Below are 19,394 nucleotides of genomic sequence, written 5' to 3'. Positions count from 1 at the left end.
TTCTTTTTAATTAATATCATTATCGCACTGATTGTCATCTACAGGCTCAAGAATAGCATCTATTGTCAGACTGGTTGTTATAAACTTATAATATTGTTTGGGAAAATCGTCCAAACAGTGTCTGAACTTTTTTAGACTATTAATTTTCATACCTATACTTTGAAAAACATCAAAATGGTACCTGTCGATTTAAGCCTGACCCAATTTCCGTACCTAGCAGGGTCGTCTCAAACTTTACGGAGGCCCTGTGCGAAAACTTAAAATGTGGCCCTCAAAGCTTTAGTCTTACATGAAATTTATATATGAACAAAATCACAATATAAAATCAAATAACCAATCAATAATACTTGAACAAACCCGTCATTCTCATTTTCACCATGATCCAAATCATCTACAACTTCATTGCCATCAGTGTGTTCTTCCACATTATTTTCCCTATTAGTGTGCTCTTCCACATTATTTTCCCTCTCAGTGTGCTCTTCTGCCTCTTCATTAACTAAATCTTCGCCCAAACCTTCTGGTTCTCTAGTAATGAACCTATCAAGACTTCCCCTTAAAGATTGAACCAAGTCTGCATCTTTTTTCTTCTTTAAACGTTTTGCATATCCAGATAAACATTTTTTTTAGGAGGCATACTTCTAAATTTTAACACAACGATGCAACAATATTCCCAAAAAATTGAAGCAAATAAATGTAAATAAGAGAACCTGATTCCTTGAAGATCAAAGACTCAGATGAGTGAGATAAGACTCTAAGTTTGCTCACAGCTCCTTCTCCAATTTTTTCAATTCTCAGAATCCCAAAAAATTGCTAGGCAGCCACAACCTTTACAAATTGAAAACCAAATCAAACCATTAGGAATACTAAAGCAAACATTAATTTATTTGTAAATAAAATCAAAGAATCATAGCTGAACGGCCGAGTAGTGACTGGTGAGATACTGAGTTACTGACTACTGAGGCCGATCCGTCGATGAGAATAAGATGGAATTGAGGGGAGAGAGACAGAACGCAAAGAAAAGAAAATAAAAAGGAGAGGACCGGATGAAATTGAAGAGGGGAGAGAGACAGAACGCAAAGAAGAAAAAACAAAAAGGAGAGGATCGGATGAAATTGAGGAGAGGAGAGAGACATTAAAGAATTAATGGGGCCCTTCCAAGTCTCAATCAAAGCTGCAAATTAAGCATGTGAACGGCATGTAGGAAAAAGAAAGAAAAAGTGAACGCACAAAGAATAGAAGAATATATACTGGTGGTTGGGGCCCTAATTTTCAATATTTATATGTAAACATAAAACATTACAAAAATATTTGGGGCCTCTGAAATTTTGGGCCCTGTGCTGTCGCACTCGTTGCACGCGTGCAGAGCCGGCTCTGGTACCTAGCAACAGTAATATCGTCAACGACGTTAACTTTTGAAGGGTAAAATTGGTACTTCGTGTATTCCGTATTCCAGTACAGTGAATCAAAGAGTGGAGGAGAGGACTGTTGAATTTCATGGTCAGTTTTCTGCACTTTTCATTGATCAATGGAGGAGCGCACGGGTGGCATCACCATTGACACCGCAAAGCTCGCGATGCCTTGAATCCAGTGGACGGAGCACCAATCCCAGCTCGCAAAGCCCAAACCCGACTTCACCACTCTTCTTCTTCTTCTTCCCAATGCAACAATCCCAGCCCCACTGCTTCATTCACTCACATAAGCATACGTCAATCCACACTGCTTCACTCATTCAGTAATCAAAAACTATATATCGTTAACATTAACCGTAAATCAGAATCAGATAAGCAAAAATATACAAAATCCAAGGGAAAAGAAGAAGTCAGATACAGGGAAATATCTTGGTATTACCTACATAATTTTCAGAAGTTCCAGTAGTAAAATTTAATTTCAGTCATTTTCTGCATACCCAGTTCATACAATTTCAAAATTAAATCACTCTCAGTGGATGTTCCTGGTTAGCTACTATGAATAAGGATAAACTAGATAGCATTTACCTTAGCTGGCAAAGTAATCCGATCGTCTTCATCTTCTCAAAGAAGACATATATATATTACCAGAAATGACTTCCATTGTTACCAATTCATCATATGTTTATTGTCTTACATCACAAAACTTTTCCACAAGTAATTGAGAAATTACTAGAAGCAGCATACCATTCATTATATATATGAATTTATCAAAGCTTGTAACTTGCAAGGACAATTCTCTCTCTAATCCACACAGCTCCGGTCAGAGAGAGAGAATTAGAGAGAAACCATCTTCTTGATTAAATTGTCCTTGTCCTCGTCCTCTGGTTGTCGCTGCGTTTCAAAGCCATAAACATCCATGTGCCAAACAACTGAGTCTAATCCGGATGCTCCTATGCCGTAAGGGACGCTAGGTCTCAAGCTGCCGGCGAAAACAATTTGGGAGCCCCAAACACCACATCCTACAGAACCGGGGAGATCCGCGCCGACCTTGTAAGCCACTTGTTGTAATTGCAAGGGATGTTCGAAAGAGGAGGACGATGATAACAAATCAGACATAATGGGCTTAAATGACGAAGAGGCAATGAAAAATTGAAGCATGTTGCCGAAACCGTCAAGCATGAGACTTCATGAAGCACAATTCACTTCAAGAGGAAGACGATGGCTGACGTCATGGATCTGAATGGGTCGTCGATGTCGCTGGCAGCGCATGAGGTGGAGACGAACTTTTCTAGCTTCCCAATCTTGGCCTTCACAGTCGCACCTCCTTCGACTTGCTTCGCATGCTGCTGATTATAAAACCCGCTCTGCATCAAACTCAATTTCTCGTTCTTCTTTTTTTCTTCCTCTAAAGATCACTTCTTCTTGTGAAGTGAATCAATCTATCAGAGAAAGAAAGAAAAGAATTCGTAAGCAGCTGGAAGAAGAGGGTTAACTCTAAAAAAAAGTTTTTGTTTCGGAAGTACCGCTTTTACCCTTTAAAAGTTAACGCCTTTGACGATATTACTGTTGCCAGGTACGGAAATTGGGTCAGGCTTAAATTGTCAGGTACCATTTTTATGTTTTTCAAAGTATAGGTATGAAAATTAATAGTCTGGAAAAGTTCAGACACTGTTTGGACGATTTTCCCATATTGTTTTGGTAAACATCTTTTGGAGGAGCCGAGGAGGCATTGGATATTTTGGATGGTACTCTTTGGCCATGTTTGGTTGGTGGAATCTGGGCATTGGGAAAGGAACACTTTCCTTTCCTGCGTTTGGGACAGCCAAGGAAGGGAAAGTGGTTCCCAAAGGAAAGGAAAAAGGGGAAATGATTCAGTGCACCGACGTGCACTTGCACCGACATAAATGGATGGTTAGATTATATTAAATACACTCTTAGGTTATTAATAAAAATATTAATTATAAATATCAAGGGTTGAGATCATCTTATAAGTGTTAGGTCATTTACACCATCGGTGCATAGAATAATTTCTAAGGAAAAAGTGGAGGAAATTGGTTCCTCCCCCCCCTCAGGAATCACTTTCCCAAAGGAAAGGAAAGTTTCCTTTCCGCCAACCAAACATGGCCTTAGAGCATCTCCAATAGTTGAGTTAAAATGCCTATGTCAAATTTGAATTTAAAGGTTGAGGTGGCAATTGTCAATTTTGACATACTTCTACTCCAACAAATAGGTCTAATTTAAATATTATTTTGTTATTTTTTTAAAATATTTTATAACAAAGAGAAAAACTTTTTCTCTTTCCTCTCTATCTTCTTCTCCTCATGTTTCTCAGTTCCTCTTCATCTTCTGCAGATTTCTTTCTTCTGTTTAAATCTCTCCATTTCTTTCTCTCCTTTTCTCTCAAGAAACAATAACACATGAATTCCCATAACTTCCAAAGGTCTAAAATCCTCAATTCCTCCAAAATATAATTACAAACTTGTCCCATGAAACCTCCATATCTCCCAAACAGAGATGGTCAGATAGCCACATACTCTCAATGACTCAATCTCTATTTCTTTCCCTCTTTATTCCTCAAAATCGATCTCCCACCTCACCTTAATTTATACATACATCATCCTTTGGTTTAACATATATACACAACCTCCATTGTGCCCCGCCGTCGCGAAAAATGGCGACCTTTGCTACTCCCAAATTGCTCGGCTTGGATGACAAGGTTTGATGCCCAGCTCAGCGAAGACCCACTGAAGAACGGTGGTGATGCCAAAATTGCAGATCTACTGAGTTTTTGCTTTTGGTCTGGGTAGGAAGAAGAGAGAGAGAGAGAGAGAGGAGGGGGAAAGTGGGAGAACGAGAGATAAACAATAAAAAAAGAAAAGATAGTTTCATTTGGGTCTGTCAAATTTGACAGTTTGAAACCAAATTGTCATCCACGGTGGCAATGACATATGGGTTGGAGGGTAATCTCATGTGTCATTTATAGCTGTTGGGCTTCCAAGTGGCAAATGACTAATCCATTGGAGATGGTCTTATGCATCATCTTTCACCAAGTTAACATTTTAGGTTTGCGTGAAGCGAACAAAGCAATCGATGATCAACTTTAGAGAACCCTCCATCTTAGTTTCTGAAACATCAAAGGTAGACTAGAGAGAGAGTACCAAATAGTGTGGAGGACTCAATTTCAAATTTTCAAGAGAATAAAATCTGCATTTACTTCAGTTAGGCTTAGTTTGGTATTGTGGTGAGAATATTTAGTTGTTAAAAAACTCAATTTTTAAAATAATCAGTTGTGAAAAAACTCAGTTGAGCATTTGGTAAAACTGGACGAAGTGGTGTTAGCTCAGTGGTTAGAGCACCCACTACCTATGTACGAAGTCATGGGTTCGAGTCACCATGGGGGTAGGAGTGAAATCCTTTGATCCTCTTTTTAAAAATAATTAAAAGAAAAGAAATTTTTTTTTTGGTAAAACTGTATTTTTTAGATTGATATAATCATTAAAAGCATTATCAAAGTGTTTGGTAATTAAATTGTAACACACATGGTAAGACATTGTCTAATGACGAAAATGGACAAGGGCAACAAAACAATACTTTTTAGTTGCGTAAATTTGAACAAATACTAGATTATTTGACTTGGTACAGGCTAGAGAATAACAATGGGTACTCGAATAACAATATTGCCTGAATAATAAAGCCAGCAAATTGTTAACGGATAGAAACAGAAACCTACTCCATAAACACATTATCTTGGTATACGTTTCAGACAATAAAATTCATTTTCCCCTCCTGAGAGAAAAAGTCAAGAGTTCCCCTCCTGTCCGGCGGCGTGCCCCTACGCCGTCGTCGGACGGGCAAGTGTTGACTCCGCGTGAGTTGGAAGAGTGGCCGGATCCCTCAATCTGCGTTCTGTTTGGGGAGATTCCGGTGGATGTTAGTGAGATGAGGATGGGGAAGATCGCCACTGTTGACTGGCACGGGATCTCTCTTCGGTGGCCTAATCGACAGAACGGATCGGAGTTTCGGAGGCGGTCAGGCTGTCAGGCATCCGGCGCGATGTGGCCGGGGGGCAATGGGAGCAACCCGATCTGGGTGGGATCATCAGATCCCGATCTGCGTGGGCAACGAAGATGGTTTCTCCATGGTTCAACGAAGATGGCATTTCTGTAAGACTTGGCTCCGATCTGGATTGACAGGGGCCCTAGATGTGTCGGAGATGCCGGACCGTTAACGGCGTTCTGGCGAAGGCGGCAGGGCGGCGCTGTGCAGGCCCTGACAGGGGTGGCTGCGGTGGAGATGGGCCAGGCCCGGCTGGCAGGTGGTGGGCCTCATTCTCCTCAGATTGTTGCTTGGGCTTGGGCTCCCCAGGGCCCGGCTTGGGCTAGCTATGTTCTTTTTGTTTGTCAGTTTATTTATGTTTGTTTACTGTTTATAATAAGTCACTGCCATAGATTGGTAGGACGAGATGGGCTTCGTGCCGGTTTATGCACATGGTGTGTCTTGTCTGCTTTAGGTAGGCGGCGAGTTCCTTGCATTAGCAAATGGTCGCAACCTCCTAGTGGCAGTAACGTGTCTGCTCTAGGTAGGCGGCGAGTTCCTTGCTTGGTCAAATGGTCGCTGCCTCCTAGTGGCAGGGTGAAACTAAGTGTCCACTGGATGTATTTTCCAGTGGCAACATGATGGGAAAGCTGTGAGTATGGAAATTATGCTATGCTGTAATCGAGTTGCAGATCGAGTTATATTTCCGTTGTGTCACCGCTGTAAAGCAAATAGAGTCGCCAGTAGAGCGCTCTTTGCTAGTTGGTGCCTTGTTGAGTACATTTGGTTAGTAGAGACTCATGATAGTATTTCAGGATGTTCTCTAGATGCTTATTGTAATCAGGGTTTTGGCTCAATGTCCCCCCCTTGTATTTGACAGTTTCTTTAATCAAGGTCTGAGGGTAGCCGCACCGCCCTTTATTAAAAAAAAAACACATTATCTTGACTCTTTGATCTACATGAATGAAATTGGTTTAATTAAAGACACTTCCTTGTTAGATTTGGTTTCGTAGTTCGTGTCTAATTAGTATTTTGTTTTCTATTTGGATATGGATTTCTTGTTTGATTCTGATTTGTTTTCCTTATCTGTTTTGGTCTTGGATTCCTAATTTGTTTATAATTTGGACGACTTAGCCTATATGTAAGTGTTCGCGTCTCTTTTATTTTGTATAAGTGTGATTTCGTTTCTAACATTCAGATATCCTCAATCCCCGACTTGAACGATCCTTGCTTACTCTATATTATCAATTATCTTTTGCAGAGTTAAGTTGTGTTGTTATTATTAGCATATCAATAATACCCTCCCCATTAACGTACAGAACCCATTGCCCGTGTTTCCCAAACTTAAGCTCTCAATTTATCCAGGTATGCTGCCAGTATTGAATGTGAATTGACATCTTCTCTCTTCAAACATGTCATTATCACTGATTTGTAGAAGAGCCTTTCCCCTATTCAAGAGCACACAACATTGACCTCTTGAGTCCAGATGCATACCCAATTATAATTTAAATGGCGGTAGTACTATATACCAGAGGCATTTTGGCCATGATAGTAGGTGGCGCCCCAACTTAGGCTCATTTAACAAATGTGGTCGGCATCAACCCTTTGCTGCTCAATCTCTGTTGAGAATCCAGCGAGTCTATTCTACTCAGGCTTCCACACAAGAGAATTCACGCAAGACGCTAGTGTACTTTACGGGTTTGGTTTTTGCAATGGTTGCAGCCAGTTATGCAGCAGTTCCTTTCTACAGAAGATTCTGCCAAGCTACTGGGTATGGTGGCACTATCCAACGCCGTGAGAGTGTTGAACAGAAGATTGCTCGACATGCACAGTCACCACAAGAGAGATTGTGGTGCAGTTCAATGCTGATGTGGCTGATGGAATGCAATGCAAGTTTACTCCTACACAAAGAGAGGTAAGGGTCAAACCTGGTGAAAGTGCACTTGCTTTTTATACCGCTGAAAATCGAAGTTCTACTCCAATAGTTGGTGTCTCTACATACAACGTTACCCCAATGAAGGCTGCAGTTTACTTCAATAAAATACAGTGCTTTTGCTTTGAGGAGCAGCGCCTTCTTCCTGGAGAGCAGATTGATATGCCTGTATTCTTTTATATCGACCCTGAGTTTGAAACAGATCCAAGAATGGATGGTATCCATAACATAATTTTGTCCTATACATTTTTCAAGGTTTTGGAGGAATAAAATTTCTAAGGACTAGTTTGGGATTGCTGTGACTTTTAAAAAAAAAACAAAAAAAACTGATGCTGTTGTGTTGTGAGAATAATCAGCTGTGAATTAAAACAATTTTGTGTTTGGTAAACAATACTTTTAAAAGTGCTGTCAGTATATAAAACAACTTCAGAGCGTGTTTTGATAGAAAGCAGCTTCTAAAAGTAACATTTGGGTTGCTTCTATAATCTGCTGCCATTGACCTATAATTTTTAATTAAAGCTGCATTTTATTTATTTACCAAACACAATAAAATCTATAATTTTAGACAAAAACTGATTTTTTTTTTAAAGCAAAGCAATCCCAAACGGGGCAACTACCTTCATACTATTGTGAAGATGTCATAAGATTGTTGTTAGTGACTGAACATATAGCATCAAGCAAGAAAGAGGGCAGTAGAGATACATTATACATCAATGTCTTCGTGGTATACATATTCTACATTCTTTTGTTTAAATTTTTTTTTTTTAAAACAGTATAAAAAAGAATTACATTAATATTAATGTTAACCGAACTAAAAACAAATGTTTTGTACATTATTAATGTGATAGTTTGTAGTCGTGATTGGTTGGGTCTTCCTAATTTCCGCTTCTGTTAATTGTTTGTATGACTGGTTTGTAAAGAAGAGGTTATTTCTTTTATACTTTGTTTTTTGTGTTTTTTTTTTGGTAAAGTTTATGCCCCCCCCCAAAACACGTGACTATAGTCTTTTCTTTTTTTAAATAAATTTCCTCGTACATATAGGTTTACCAAAAAAAGATGTGATAGTTGTTATTCATACTCTAATATTCTCATACACAGGACCGTTATGTAATAAAGTTAATTCATTGAGGATATTTGTGGTTCGCTACCCACCCTTATCGTGTGGGAGGCCCTCTAACCCGAGGGTTTAGGGGTGTGCGTAATTGGCCAAACTGAAACGCATATATAAAGAATGAATGAGAGATACTCAGTGCACTATGCTAGCTATGACAAACAAGTAACTGATCATTTCAAAAACACAAAACTCCACTGCTTTATTTTAGTCTTAGAGCAAGTTCACCGGGCAACCTTATGCCCGGGCACCACGTCAAAAGGAGGCTTGGGGGCAAGGATTTTCCACTGTTCATCCTTCCACCGGATCTGGGGCAAGACCACAGTGGGAGGCCCAGGGCACCATGGTGACTGAGGCCGTGACCCAGGCTGCCACGCGGGCCCAAGAAGAAGAGAAGAGGGGAGACGCGCTTCAGCTAGGAACTGCATTCCAGTTGCTTGTCCTCTAGCGGGGACAACCTTGCAGGCGTGTGGGAGCCTCTATTTTGTCCGGTAGCGGCATAATGCATGATGAAGTGGACGGCTGGTTTTGTTTTTGAAGCCAAGGGTCCACAGATCTGGTGCGTTGGTTTTGAATGTGAAAATGATCCTACGGTGGATAATTAAGGACGAATGAAGGTGGAAAAAAAAAAATCAGTTAGATTACAACGGGTAGATTACAAAGGTAAGAAAAATAAAAAATTATAAAATTTCATATAAATACCTCACCTCCTATTTTATCTCTCACACAAAGAAAAAAAAATCTTTTTTACTTCCTAAATTTTTTTTGTTCCTGTGATAAAAGTGTCGGTGGAGTTATTAAAAAAAAAAAAAAACTCGTCGGTGGATATATCATTTTTTCTACCCAAAAAATTTCCTTTCGGTGGATTTTCAAAATTGGGTTTTTGTCTATTTACCCCATTTTTAGAGATTTTTTTCCCACTTACCCCATTAAGTTTTTTTAATTCTCTCTTACCCAAAACACTCTAAGGAGGTCTTCCCTAATACCCCATTAAGATTTTTTTTTTGTTTTTTATTTTTTTTTAATACCATTTTACCCTTACCCCTTTGTTAATTAGAGAGAGAGAGAAACCATGGGAGACTTCGCCGGAGTTCGGTAACCGGTCGCCGGAATCCGGTCAACTTTCGCCGGAGTCCGGTCACAGGTCGCCGGAATCCGGTCAACGTTCGCCGGATTCCAGTCACCGGCCGCCGGAGTCCGGTCACCGGTTACCGCCCACCGGAATTTGTTGAAAATCTCACCGGAAAGTTTTTTTGCACCCAATAGACATTTATTGCCCCCTAATAGAGGGGCAATAGACCTCTATTGCCCCCCAATAGACGACTATCAGCCATGTATTGCCCCCCAATAGACGTCTATTGCCCCCCAATAGACGTTTCAATTACAGAAATGAGAACTAATTTTTCTAAAATTACACAAATATAACTTTAATTAAAGAAAAAAAAGAGGAGATTACATTAATTCAAAACGTCTATTGCCCTCCAATAGACATCTATTGCCCTCCAATATAATCTTTTTTTCCTTTCTTTTTTCTTTCCTTCTGGGCCTTCTGCCCTCATTTTATAAGAAATAAAAGAAAGGATAATGAAAAACAGTATAATCAAAAGCATAGGCGACCTTCTAAATCCAATTCCATCTTTTCCAATAAGGATGAGGCGAAACGGTTACTCTAAACAGTAAACATGATGAATGAGTTCAAAGGCCAAATGGCAGCATCATATTCATCTATAGCTATAACACGTTCCTTTGAAAAAGCACACAAAATTCAATACTAAAATATAAAAAGAAGCCAAAACAGAGTACAACATATGATATCAACAAACAAATGGCCTAGTCTTATCACTCACAACCGAAGCCAATAAATTGGTCAGAACTTGCAGAGGGATCACAATTATCAACAAAACCGACCAACCGGTTCCGATCAAAACAATCACCGCGAACAACAAAACGCTCAAATCAAATTCAAGGCTTTCATGAGGAACAGCCCGCCCATGAGGATGTGGGTCAATATCCGACCCAAAATTCAGAGCGAAGAGCCTGGCGACGGAGAGAGTCTCGACGGAGCATCGAAGTCGGACGGGCCTCCGATTGGGCGAAGAGCCTGGCAACGGAAGGATTACGTTACAGTTTCAGATGACCGGCGACCACGCCGACGACGATCTGGCCGAGATCGTGACAGGCTCGAGAGAAGAGAGAGAGAGAAGAGAGATGGAGTGTGATCGGGGAGAGAGAGTGTGTGGCGTTTGGTTGTAAATCTTTAAATGGGTTGAGGACAAAATGGTCTTTTGACGTCAAATTGTGTATGCTGGAATAAAAATCTCTTGCTGGGGTAAGTGGGATAACTTTGGCTAATTTTGGGGCTTTTGGTCAAGGACCCTTCAAAATTTTCATCAATAGTATTTATTTACCTCATACAATTCTCATTTACACTTTTAAAATTAATAAAATATTTGATGAACAGTAATTGACTGGTGACCCTGACCCCAACGGGTGGAAGCAAAGGTCCAGTGGCAGTGAATAGTGTCCTGCCCTGGTGACCTGGTGACCCAACGGGTGAACTTGCTCTTAGGCGCAGTTATTGTCGCTGTACTTCAAAGATACAATGTTGTTATTGAAGTCATATCCAACAATTACGTTCCTTTGCTGGTACATTCCAAGAACAGAATGACCCACAATTGTTGGAACTGGCAATATAGCCAAACAATAGTAGCCCAGAGAGTTCTGATCCCAAGTGTTATTGGCACTCAACGGAAACTCCAGTCCTGTAAATTGGAATACTATTTCTGGTGTCGAATCCAATCTAAAATTCGTATCGTTGTAACACACTGGGAACCTGCCATCCACATCTGGTAAGGATTTGAAATCCAACAAGATATCCTCTATTTTACTGGTGACTGCATAAAATGCTGGCAGTACCAGCTGAGTATGATCTGTTCCTGTATCCATGAAGACCCCTCCTTCTCCTTCTGGCGTCATATTGAACACTGATTTCGGAATGTCCAACATTGTACCATCAACGCTAATGCCTTCTAGGCTTACATAGTAAAAACCAAGTGGACCAGTTAACAATGGGGTTTGAGCAGTATTCTCAGTGATGACTGCTACAGAGCCGAACTTAACAGAGCTATGGTTGCCTTCATTATTAGCTGATATGCAATACGAAACATGAGGGTACGAAATTTGGCCTACCAGGGAAGAAGGTTCTCTGCTTAGTCCCACAATTCCGGGTGGATTGTAACCTGATCTCGGGTCTACATTAGAGTGACCGCACCCAAAAATCATATTTGGTAAGCTAGTGCTTCCACTTGATCCATCATGTTCGAGCGTGATTGTTTCTGTAGCAAGGACTCCATCAGAAGATCTTCCATCTCCATACGCAATCGTGTACTTGCATATACCATTAGGATCGGGGCATTGAAAATCTGCGGTTATGTTGCAGTCTAGAGAGCTACACCTTACTTCTACAAAGCTTGGTGAGTTTGAAGGATCATATATTGGTGTGCTTTGATTGTAGCATTTCTAACAAGGCATGCACTGCAAAAAAATCAAACGGTTGGCCGTGTCGAAGAATGCATAGGTATCCACTTTTGGGGTGCCAATTTGGAACCTCATGATGTAGTCTCCTAGTTCCAAATCAATGGGGGCACTTATTAATTTCTGCCATGGTTTACTTGACATTAGCCTTTAGGACCAAAAAAAAAAAAAAGACATTAGCCTTTTGAAGTAGTTTTGTCTGGCCAAGGTTCTCTAACGAGCTGATTTGATAAGATCAGCATGCGTTGCCTTGGGGTTGTGGAGCGGAGATTCAGGAGAGTCACTGTGAATGAGACGTGCCTCGAAACCCTTGACTGGTGTTTTAGGAGAAGAAATAGAGGGAGGGATGTTGATGACTAAAATGAGTGCAATGAGGGAGAATATCAGTGGTGAGGGCATTGTTCTTCTATATATTTTTGCTATTTCTTGTCAAACAAAGTTTAAGACATTGAAGTGAAGAGAAGAGAAACAGGACGAGAGTCGAATTCTCGCTGTCGGTGTAATGCTTTACTTGAACTATAAGCCCTCACAGTTTTATAGGGGAAGATTACTGTTTTCAAATGGTAATTTTTATATACGTCTCTCTTTCAATACAAAAAAAACACTACTACGTACATACAACTTATCTCTGTAGATGGTAAATAAAAATTCCATATCTATACATGTTTTCAAATGGTATTTTCTATGGTGTTTTTACTGTAATTTACCATTTAAAAAATTAAAACATTCATTGTATCTCTCATTAAAACAAAAAAAGTTGGTACGTACAATGTATCTCTCAAAATGGTAAACATATAAGTTTTGTGACTAGAACAGCGATAGTTAAACTTGGAAACTTTTGTTAAATGCTTCTAGCTTAGCTAGTAGCTTAATCTTAAAAGATAAAAATTAATGGAAACCCATTAACACAATTTAATTAGCACAACATGATAAACATAAAGGTCCTGTTGCAAGTGTACACACTCTTTTGTAAGAGCAAGTTCACCCGTTGGGTTACCGGGTCACCCACTATTCACTATTTTTTAGTGTTTATTTTCACCTTCTGGGTCACGAGTACAGTTTTCAAACTGACCTGGGTCACCAAAATCACTTTCTGAGTCACTTTCGTCACCTGCAAACTAGGGCTAGCAAATCCAGCCGAGACAAACCAGCCAGCCGTATCTGTCCCGAACCAAGTTTGTCGGTAGCCGACAATTTCGGTAACCGAAGTTGTGGTACGGTACAACCGAACCGAGATGGGGTAACTGGTACGGTACTGGTATTGAATTTTACAGAAATACGGTATACAGTATCGTACCACATATTTAATATAATATGTATTTATTTTAAATATTTCTTATATTATCAATCGTAGCCGTTGATTTTCTTATAATCTAACTAACAACCGTTAGATTAAGTCATTAAACCCTAATCCCTCATTCCCTCAGACAGAGACCTCAGTCTCTCTCTCGAACCTGAGGTCCCCAGCCCTCAAAACTCTCTCGCTGTAACTCCCTCAGACGAAGACCTCACTCACCTCAGTCTCTCTCTCGAATCCGAGCTCATCACCCCTCAAACTTTGTTGTTGTCACTCCCGCTGTCGTCAAACGGGCTCTGGCCGTAGGTGACGATGGTAGATGGGAGGAGGAAGGAGAGTTTAGGGGCGCTGAGGGGGCGATTTCAGATCTTGCAGACCTAGAGGGGTTGGGATTTGGATCTTTGTTGCTGGTTTGGGGTTGGAGGAGATTGAAACGGATCTCGGCAGTCGGTTTGGGGGAGTTGTGACGACCAAGCCTCGACAAGCAGCAGAGGTTGGATTGTTGTTGTTGGTTTGGGGTCGGCGACTGAAGCGGCGGACTGGGTGGTGGTGAATTGGGTCTGCGGCGGCTAGGGGATAGTTTCCTTATGCTAGTCCAACAGTGGTGGGCCGGCAGAGGAGTCAGCGCTGGTGGCTGTCCGGCGGTGGAGGGATGGCAGAGGTGGTGGTGTCGGGTTGGGGTTGACTCTGCAAGATCTGGGCTTGCCTTGCCTAGCGGGCCTAAACATTCTCCTTGCTCCTTAGGTTTGGGTTCAATTCTTGGGCTCTGGCCGGATTGTGGCCTAACTATAAACTCGGTTGGAGGCCCAACCAACCGAGTCTCTCGGTATACCGAGATGTTGGTATACCAACTTCTGTGGCTGGTAATGGGAGAATATTTTATGTACCAAACTAGTCCGGTACGGTAGGTGGTTTTGGGCTAGCACCTCCGGTACCGAACAGAACCCACCCCTACTGCAAACTGACCCGGTGACCCAGATCAGTTTGGAAACTGTGCCGGTGACCCAGAGGGTCGAAATAAACACTAAAAAGCAGTGAATAGAGGGTGACCCAACGGGTGAACTTGCTCTAATAAATTAAGACCTCTTTCAGTAGCGTTTAGCACAAACAAGTTTTTTAAAAGAGCTTTCTGGGCCACAAATAACTTCTCATTGAATTTTTAGTACAATTTTCATGTGGTTCTAACAGATGTGCTTCCAGCAAAAGCACTTCCTACACTAACATTATAGCATATATATTCGAAAATAATGAGGACCTCTCTCATTACCACATGAATAGTTGAATTCAGAGAAGACTTCACAATATAGGTAACTATTGTGTAACCGCAGGCAAGCATCTTCTTATATATCTTTCGAAGATTAATTCAGTGAGATTCAGATGTCTGGCTCGACTTCTATCTATTCCAATCAGAATTAATTAGGTTTCTTACAACTCACAAGAAATGTGATGTTAGAGCCAAAGTTTTGGATTGACACCATTTGGAGCCTTTCTTTCACTATAACTCTATAAGTTACTCAAATTACATACACCGGCTCATTTGCTACATGTGTTTGAAATTACAACTCCATCTGATCGATTAACTAGTTGATATGGGTGAGAACTCAGGAATAACCAACATGAAGAACACCCCACTACTGGAGGTGCTTCTCACCCCACACCTCTGTGATAAACTTTATGAAAGTAAGATTAGATGTTATGTTACTGAATGCCCATATCCTAAGAGTACGTGAAACCTTATATTATGTTACTGAATGCCCATATCCTAAGAGTGAAACCTTACATTCACAATCTGTGATGAGCTACACACTGATTTGCACATATCCCGCTTCAATTCCAAAATCAGTAACACTAACTGAAAGTTTAAACTTTGATAATTGATATCGAAGCTTTGATTTGCTTACTCTGCTTCTTCACTCTTCCCTGCACAGAAGCTCATTCATTGCTCCCGCGGTCAGGAAGGTAGAACAGTACTTCTGAGCATTGGACTGGTTCATTGTGGTTCAGCTTCTCAGCAAAATATATATATATATATATATACATATAACTGATAAATATTAAATACATAAATATTAAAATTGATAACTGAATTGACTAAGATTGAAGATTAAATTACAAAACATAGACTTACTAGTTTGAATGCATGAAGGGTTTACAGTGAGTACAGAAGGGAAAGGGAATGACTAAAGCGGAGACTACTCAACACATGAGTTGCTCCGCTAAAACTAGGGAGAAAGAGAAAGAAAGGAAATGAACTTGTGAAATTGAACTTGCAAAAAAAAATGAACTCCTCTTAACTGAAGGAGGGATGCTCCTTATATAGGACTTGACGCCCCGACATTTGGATCAGGGAATCTGCTTTTACTAGGAAAAGGCCAAAAACAGGAAGCAGCACGATTAGCTGTGTTTTTGCCTCGTGAGTGAATAGTAAAAGTACTGTTCAAAGTTACTATTCATGAATAGTGAATTGTCTGGTATTTGGCTTTACTCGAAATCTTCATATGGATCTTGACTATCTTGGTAATCAGCCCATCTGGCTGTTTTACCGGGAGTGTCTGGATGACTGTGATGACTGCGAGATGAGGATGAGGAGCGGGAAGAGGCTTCTTCTTCTTCATCTTCATCGTTACTGAGGTTAGCAGCTTGTTCTAAGAGTTTCTTGGCTAACTCTTTCAATTCTTCTGACTTGGATGATGTATCGGATTTTGCTTTCCCCTTGGATTTTGAAGAGGAAGGTAACTTGTGGGATTGTGGCTTTGACTGAGAAGTGGATGCCAGTTGAGTAGGCATTGGAGTGACTGGAGATCTTGACTGAGAAGGTTGTGCTGGAGTGACTGGAAATTCTTCATTGAATTGGGAGATAATTCTTTCAATTTTGAAATTATCCCACCATTTGACTAGGAAGTGTCTGGAGACTACATGTTCTTTGACTTCGTAATGCCATTTAAAGATCCAGGGGAGCTTGTATTTGGCCATAAAATGTAATGCGACTGGAAAATTCAAGTCATAATTTGTGAAATTCATGACTGTTGAGAAACAGGTGACTGCATTCTTGATTTCTTGTGGGAGGATATCGAAGGGGCAACCATGAGCCCTCCACCATCCGAGGAACCACATTGGAAATTGTCTGTTGAATTTGAAATCAAAATTTAAGAACCATGAATGACTGGAATCATCAGTTTGATGAAGGAAGATGGTATTCCATGCTTCTTCATAATCATAGTAATTGAATGAGAGGTCTCCGCATTTGTGGTAGGTGAAAGGAGGATCACCCCATTGAGAAAGAGAAATGATGCGAACTATGTAGAGAGAATGGTATAAGATTTTGGTTGGGTCTTTTTTGTCAGGAATAGGTTTAATGGTGATTGACTTAGTTTCAAAAAGAATATCTCTATAAAACTTTAATGACTTGCTAGGGTGACTAGGTAAAAAGTGAAAACCAGGAGGGTAATAAGCTTTGACTAAAGACATTGGATTTTTCAGATGACTCATGGTTGGTTCAACATAAAAAAGATGGTGAACAGTTCGCTGAATGTAAGGAGAGGTTTTTTTGTAATTTGTTTGGGAGTCAGATTTGAATGGGTCATATTGGTTGACTAGGGCTGACTGGTAATTGGGACGATTAGTGCCAAGGGTGCTACCAATGGTATTGAATCTATTACTGGGTGGTAATGGTAGGGGTGGATGTCCAGCATATGGGACTAAACTGGAAGATGACTCTTGTTTGACTGGGGTTGATGATTCTGGTTTGACTGTGTTTTTGGGAGCAGTTGGGCAAAAAGGGTCTTCATTTACTGGATTTGAGGGATTTCTCCCAGTGGATGATCGGGTCTTCATGTTTTGGAACCCTGTAGAAATTCTCGGGTTAGAAAATCTGGAATGTGATTGTCACTGCCTTTAATGAATGCAATTTCAAAATCAAAAATACTTAAAATTGCTTGCCATCTAGCAAAGATTTGTTTACTGGCAATATTTTGAACATCTTTTTCTAAAACGTCTTTAGCACTTTTGCAATCAACTCTGACTAAAAATTTTTGATTTAATAAATCATCTTGAAATTTACTAATACATAAAACAATAGATAAAATCTCTTTTTTAATAGTACTGTAATTGCGTTGTGATTGGTTCCAGACTCCAGAATAATATTGAACAATTTGCTCAGGATGAGTAGGAGAGGTTTATTGTTTTAAGACACCTCGATCCATAACCTACTTCTGAAGCATCAGTTTCTACAATTTTGAAGCAATTGGCGAGAGGAATGCCAAGACATGGAAGGGTTTTTACATAACTTTTAATTTCTTTGACTAAAGAAGTATGAACTGATGACCAGGGTGGAGGGTTGGTTTGTAACCTATCAAATCAAGGTTTACATTTTTTCCTTAGATTTTGATAAAAATCTGCCACATAATTTAATGATCCTAAGAACCTTTGTAATTGATTTTTGTCTAAGATGACATCAGGAAATTTGTCAGCAAATTGGATTACTCGATCTATTGGATGAATTTGGAGATGATGGATATTGAATCCTAAGAATCTAATATTAGTTTGAAAGAGTTTAATTTTGGAGGCAGAGACTACTAGACCATTGTTTTTGATAATGGTGAAGAATTGGTGTAAATGTTTCCAATGTTGATCGAGTGATTGTGAGAAAATAAGGACATCATCAATGTAGACTATGGAAAAATGACTATATGGATTGAATATGTCATTCATAATATTTTGGAATTCACTGGGGGCATTTTTAAGACCGAATGGCATGACATTCCATTCATAATGACCGAAAGGGGTGGCAAAAGCAGTTTTGTATTTGTCTTCTTCACTAATTTGGATCTGCCAAAAACCAGATTTCATATCAAATTTGGAGAAAATGACTGCATTATTTAATCTGTTAATGAGATCTCTTTTATTGGGAATAGGATATCGAATCCATTCTAGAACTGTATTGAGAGGTTTATAATTGATGACTAAGCGTGGGGTTCCTCTTTCTAAATCAGCATTTTTCTGCACGTAGAAGGCAGGACATGACCACGGGGATTTACTCTGTCTGATGATTCTTTTATGAAGTAAATCTTTAATTTCTGTTTTGCAAAATTCCATGACTTCTTGATTCATTTGAATTGGACGGACTTTGGTAGGAATATTTTTTTCATTGAACCCCTTAACATAAGGGAGAGTGACAATATGTTTTTTCCTATGCCAAAAGGCAGTAGGAATATCCGAACATAATTCGTTAATGATTTTTTCTTCGAATGTTTTGATTTTTTGTTGAAGGAAAGGTTCTTGTAGTTGAGTTTCTATTCTTTTGAAATTGATTTCTTCTTTGAGAAAGGTGATCTGCTTATATTTTGCTTGAATACAATTTAGTGTTTTTGAAATAGAATCTTCTTGGAAAGCTTTTAGTGTATGGATTTTAGGATTGGATAGGAAGGTAAATTTGACTGGTTCACCAAAAGGATAGGTGATAATTCCATCATATTCTGTGGTAAAAGGATATATTAAAGTAATGAAAGGAAGTCCTAAAATTACTTTGTCGGTTAAATTTTTGACTAAAACAAATGGTGTTTTGAAGCATACATTATTTTGACAAACATGTGCTTTAGGTATTTCGTACTTCATTTTGGTTCCATTAGCTGATCTTAATGACTCTTTTGTTTTTTCAAAGTATTTAGAAGGTATCAAGCCTTCTTGGATACAGTTGAGATCTGCACCAGAATCAATAAGCGCTGTTGTTACTAACTGAAAGTCATTAATTTTAAGTTGTACTGTGGTATACCATTTTTTGAGTTGGATTTGACGAATGATACTGATAGTGTTTTGTTCTGATGTTTCCACATCATTTTGCTTAGGTGGATCGTTATTAGGAGGGTTGTCATTAGAATACTGTAATTTAAGGAATTGATGTTCTATTTTGAGAATAGTTAAGTCATGTTTGATTTCTTTGTTGTCATGACTGATTTCTAAATTTTTTTTTTGTAAAGACTGTATTTGTGTTTTAATTGTCTTTATTTCTTGTTGTAAGTCTTGGATTGTTATTTCTTTTTTACTATTTTTAAATTTGTCAAAGGTTGAAGTAAGACA

The 19,394-nt window shown here is 39.5% G+C and overlaps 1 protein-coding gene, 1 long non-coding RNA gene and 1 pseudogene across 3 annotated transcripts; 1 reads left to right on the top strand and 2 right to left on the bottom strand.

Moving 5' to 3' along the window:
• Positions 1-252: 252 nt before the first annotated feature.
• LOC133718053 (uncharacterized) lies at positions 253-1,126 on the bottom strand. Of its 2 annotated transcripts, none has more exons than XR_009850079.1 (2): positions 942-1,126; positions 253-825 (listed from the first exon to the last, which is right to left on the bottom strand). It is a non-coding gene; the product is annotated as an uncharacterized LOC133718053 (long non-coding RNA). The 2 variants fall into 2 exon arrangements; XR_009850080.1 differs by having other exon boundaries at positions 954-1,126.
• Positions 1,127-5,561: 4,435 nt separating this feature from the next.
• On the top strand, positions 5,562-7,647 carry LOC133716771 (cytochrome c oxidase assembly protein COX11, mitochondrial-like; annotated as a pseudogene).
• Positions 7,648-11,053: 3,406 nt separating this feature from the next.
• LOC133716770 (protein ASPARTIC PROTEASE IN GUARD CELL 1-like) lies at positions 11,054-11,770 on the bottom strand. The gene has a single exon (XM_062143428.1). It carries the CDS (start codon positions 11,768-11,770, stop codon positions 11,054-11,056), a length of 717 nt encoding a protein of 238 aa, XP_061999412.1.
• Positions 11,771-19,394: the final 7,624 nt, after the last annotated feature.

Source organism: Rosa rugosa, chromosome 6 (genome assembly GCF_958449725.1).
Source record: "Rosa rugosa chromosome 6, drRosRugo1.1, whole genome shotgun sequence".
Taxonomy (NCBI): Eukaryota; Viridiplantae; Streptophyta; class Magnoliopsida; order Rosales; family Rosaceae; genus Rosa; species Rosa rugosa.
This window is presented reverse-complemented; position numbering and strand designations above follow the sequence as displayed.